The sequence below is a fragment of the Saprolegnia parasitica genome, assembly GCF_000151545.1.
Source record: "Saprolegnia parasitica CBS 223.65 unplaced genomic scaffold supercont2.181, whole genome shotgun sequence".
Lineage (NCBI taxonomy): Eukaryota > Oomycota > Saprolegniomycetes > Saprolegniales > Saprolegniaceae > Saprolegnia > Saprolegnia parasitica.
Window position 1 is genome coordinate 57,207 of NW_012156575.1, and position 4,456 is coordinate 61,662.

At 55.6% G+C, this 4,456-nt stretch overlaps 3 protein-coding genes across 3 annotated transcripts in view; 1 reads left to right on the forward strand and 2 right to left on the reverse strand.

Annotated features, from left to right (window-relative positions):
• SPRG_21476 (hypothetical protein) overlaps positions 1 to 703 on the forward strand; it is a gene marked incomplete at both ends in the record, with an annotated part of 2,131 nt that extends 1,428 nt beyond the window's left edge. Inside the window, one exon of the mRNA XM_012354778.1 lies at positions 64 to 703. Coding sequence (XP_012210168.1) covers positions 64 to 703 — 640 coding nt within the window. The remainder of the gene's footprint in view (positions 1 to 63) is intronic.
• Positions 704 to 2,534: 1,831 nt separating this feature from the next.
• SPRG_14968 (hypothetical protein) lies at positions 2,535 to 3,138 on the reverse strand (the record flags this gene model as incomplete). The annotated part of the gene is made up of 1 exon (XM_012354779.1): positions 2,535 to 3,138. A coding segment is annotated over one exon (604 nt), but the record flags the coding sequence as incomplete, so codon positions are not given.
• Positions 3,139 to 4,142: 1,004 nt separating this feature from the next.
• Positions 4,143 to 4,456, reverse strand: part of SPRG_21477 (hypothetical protein) — a gene marked incomplete at both ends in the record, with an annotated part of 1,055 nt that continues 741 nt past the window's right edge. Inside the window, one exon of the mRNA XM_012354780.1 lies at positions 4,143 to 4,437. Within this exon, the coding sequence (XP_012210170.1) occupies positions 4,143 to 4,437 (295 nt within the window). The remainder of the gene's footprint in view (positions 4,438 to 4,456) is intronic.

A 4,456-nucleotide genomic window follows, 5' to 3' on the forward strand; every position in this document is an offset into this window, starting at 1 on the left:
CTCGCACGGCCACATGCTCAAGATCCGGTACTCGCACCTCCACTCGCTGGCGGCGAATGCAAGCGCGCCGCACCGGTTCCCGTCCGCAGTGTTTTACACGGCCAACGGCATGCCGCCGCTGAGTTGCAACGCCGACCACGCCAAGGCCGTCGACGCCATCAAGACGGTCAAGCCCAAGTCGGTGCTCTACGCGTCCGATTGGAAGCAGTTTCTGCGCTTTGGGAGCAGCTCGGCGAGTGCGAGCGCGTCACCGCGCTGCTGCACGCGCAGCTACGCGGATGCGTGCGACTACCAGTCCAAAGGCGACGTCGAGGCCATGATCAAGACGCTCACGGACGAGCTCACGTCGTTTACGAAGCTCGGTATCCAGGTGTACGTCGCGGGCCTCAACCCGGAGGGCAAAGAGTTCAACCCGAAGAACATGCTCAGCGGCAGCGGCGTCGGCAAGGTCGACCCGGTCTCGCGCGCTGCGTACGAAGCGATGCCGCAGATCGCGTACCTCAACCGACTGCTCGTCGCGGCGACCAAGGCCGCGAACGCGACGCTCATCAACTTTGCCGACAACCAGTGCTACAGGGACACGTGCCAAGTGCTCTCGAACGTCGGCGAGCCCATCATGCGCGACGACGACCACTTCCGACCCGCGTACGTCAAGCACTACCTCAGCGTCATCGACCAAGTGATTGACGCCGCACGATACTAAACACCACTAGTTACTAGACCCAATCCGATCCATCATTTTTATACACGTCTCTCGTTTCTGCCAAGAGGGATTACGACCTAACCTGTTGACGTAGCCGGCTTGCTGATACTGATACCGGTAGCAACGCGGTAGCATGTGGCCAGCGATTTGGAATTTACGGAATTTACGGCAATGTGGTGAAAACTACCGAGAATTCCTTGAAAAATGCTCCAAATGTCGCCAAACTGCGGTAAGCCCACAAATCAGCCAAGCCCAACTCCTTTCCCCTCCTTTAAAAGCCGATCCGATCCGCGTATTCCTCAAGTGCGGGTTTTACAGGCAGCAAATATTAGAGCAAAAATTGCGTTTTTAGAAATACGCGGGCACTGGAATCACAAACGAGCAAGAAATAGCTGCTGTCGCCAATCATGCTCCTACACGAGCGCGCAGAGATGTTGCTTCTGGTATTATAACGTGGTGCGGCATGCCGGATGTGAAGCAGGTAGCCCTGAAATCACAAAACTCATTGTCCTGATCGGCAAGCAACCCCGTCTCTACCAGGTGCCTACCAGGAATACATATGTTATGGGTGGGATGTCACACACCTGTGCCTTCCCCGCCACACACGCCGATCCAACTTTGCGCTGATCGCCAGGGTGGGAAATTTATGCGCCCGTAGTAGGGCTGCTTAATTGCCCCCTAAAACCATTACATCTGTCGTAGCAATAATATTCCTGGGACTCCTAACCTGTTATTTCGGGGAAGGGGTGGTTGAAGCAGCAGAGTTGTTGCGTGAGGTCGGGGCGGGCGTTGGGAAAGAGGCACGAGGTCGGTGGGGTTGTTCTGGGGAAGAGGGAGAGTTAGCGGGGCTCCGTAAGCCCTCGGGGAAGGAGGGGAGGGTATTTGGGATGGGATATTACTCCATGGGTCGATGGGTTTTTAATTGTCGAACTTCGAAATCGAAGTTTGGGAAAGGGGAGGTTGCAATGGAGCACCGACCAATCACAGGCTGCGTGCATACAGTCGCCCCGCCTCTATCGATGGTTTTGGGGGGCGATTAAGAGTTCGTGCCCGTAGTACTAACAGCAAAACAAAACAGTGGAATCAACGGCTTGTGCACGGATACAGTGCATGGGAACACGATCTCGTGCAATGAATCCATCGCGCTCTCCCCAGGGATGCAACGATTCGAGTGGATTTCAATTTCTTTTTCTCGTATCTTGAGAAATGGTCGCTTGCTGGAGTCAAATGCTGAGCGCACAAAGGACCGACGAGATGGCACACAGCTTGATGTTGAGTGTACAAGACGTGCCGCAATCGCCAACAAGTAGCCGGCTCAAACACGGATAGCCACTCTGCTATTGGATTTTCGCGGCTGATGACGGGCTTTAAACGGTCAAGTGCCACGGAAGCGTTGGTTTTTGATGAGGCTATTGTTTATAGCACGTGCATGCAGACGAGCACCGCGACTTGGATGGGAGCAAGTGCCAACACGTGGTCGTTGGGAGTGCGTGAGCTCGGAGATCCATATCGTGATGGACCCCACTTACCGAGTGCTAGCTCGTACTCCTGTGCTCGGACCACCCGACTGAAGAGTGCGCACCATAGTGTGTACCAGACGCGTGTGTAAGGTACCAGACCAGAGCGCCGCGATGCTGGTAAGTCAGGGCCGCAGTCGCCTCGCCGTAACGAGGCCGACGAGTAAACGACGCCATTGAAGACAGTGGCGCAAGCGCTGCCCGAATATCCTTGATGACATTTTGATACCATGTAGAATGACAACCTCCATAATGGATGAAAAGACAATATCAACCAACAAAACGAGGCGGACACAAGTCCATTATAGCAAAGTTTAGACAAGCGCGTACGTCCACACCATTGAAGCGGTGGTTTGGTTGCCGTGCGGACCCGCGAGCGTAAAGACTGGTTGGAAGAGATCGGCCGGCGGGATCTGGTCGTTGTCGCAGCCGTCGCAGCGCGCGAGGTACTTGCCGTTCGCGACGTTGCGGAGCATGATCTGGTTGCGGCCCACTTCTGTGCACGCCCATTCATGCGCGTTCGATGCACCTTCGACGGTGAAGGGAAGCATGACCTGGTCGGGCTCGACGACTCCTCGGTTCATGCTCGGCGCCAGCACATTTTTGTCGATCCCGTTGAAGCCGTTGGCGTGGAGCGAAATGAGATTGTTTCCGTCAACCTGCTGGATGGTCCACGTGTTGCTCTTCATACTGGTCACAAACACGCTAAAGTCCGTGGAGTCCTTGACGCAGTTACTGCAGGCGTACAAGGCGTCGCCGTTGTCCGCCTTGAGCGTCACCACTGCGTTCTTGGCAAACGAGCACGGGGGACCGATGGGCAGCGGCGGGTTCGTCGGGGGCGTCTCGCCACACGCGTCACGGCCCAAGGCCGAAGCGACGACGGTAGCGACGAGGTAGGCGACGCGGTGTCCGACCATGTTTGAAGCGAAATTGAAAATGACGTCAAAGCAGGAGGACCAAGATCAAACTGATCGGAGGTACGTGTATTCATTATATGTATTAGTGCACCATCATTATTGGTGGCATACTATGTTTCGAGACTTTTGTAATACATGTTTCAATATGATACCTGGATAGACTACAAACCGATCATACTTGTCCCATCAACATGCTCACGCTGGAGCATTTAGATCTATTGCTGATAGTCTTTTTCGATAGCGTTTGCTGATAGCGTTTGCTGATAGCGTTTGCTGATAGCAGTTGCTAGGGCACTTGGTCACTTCATGCATGCGTTGTAGCGCACGACGGACACCACAAATGGGGTTGGGGGTGTAGACTGGACCCGTCGCCTCGTCTCAGGTGGCCAGAACGTCCTAACTGCAAGCACAGTCACTGCAGTGACCAGCTGTACACGCCGCATGGAGTGGTAACGAGTGACATCCTCGCTCGCTCGCGAACTCTGCGGTCACATCTCTTGTCGGTGCCCTGGAGAGAACCAATGCATTTCCTCTGACCACCCGTTAAACCCTTAAACCCGCATACGATCTTGGCATGCTTTGTGCTTGGGTCGTACGCTCAAGTGCTAGCTACGAGCAGCGGATCCTGCGGACGAGACGTACGCGCTCCACACAACCTAGGTCGACAAGCGCTTCGTCTGTCGTTGTCCATGCTCTAGGTCCATCGCATGCCATGTGACTCGATCGATGTCCATCTCGCCTCTGGACAAGCGCCCTACCACGCGGTTTTTGGTCTCGTTGGTACCACAAGTATGAGGCTCTACTTTCGCTCGCCACCACGCGTCGATGCCCTGCATTCAAAATCTCCCGACGCCTTCCGACTCCGTCGCTCTCTCTCGTTCTCGTCGGCTAACCTCCTTCCACTGCGACAACTACCAAGAGACTTGTTGTCCACACATGGACACGACACATTCAACTCCATTACTCTTTTGACACTACAAAGACTACACCGATCTGTCACTCTCGCTAGACGTCAATCCCTTCGGTCGCGAAATCGGACAAGTAGGACAAGTCGACGACGCTGCTACTCTTGAGGCGGCCTTCCGGGGCACTGCTCGGCTCGGCGCCGCCAAGGTGCTCGGCCTCGACGCGCAAGTTGTACGCACTGCGCGAGCTCTCGAGGCGGTTCCGGCCCGCCGACCGAAACATCGTGTCGTCCAGCATCGACGGCCGCAGCGACGATGGCGAGTACACAGCGACGCGGCAGTCGGTGCACGTGCGCTCGTCGCAGCAGCGTTTGCAAAAGACGTCGCCGCACGCGCTGCAATTGCGCGGCTTTT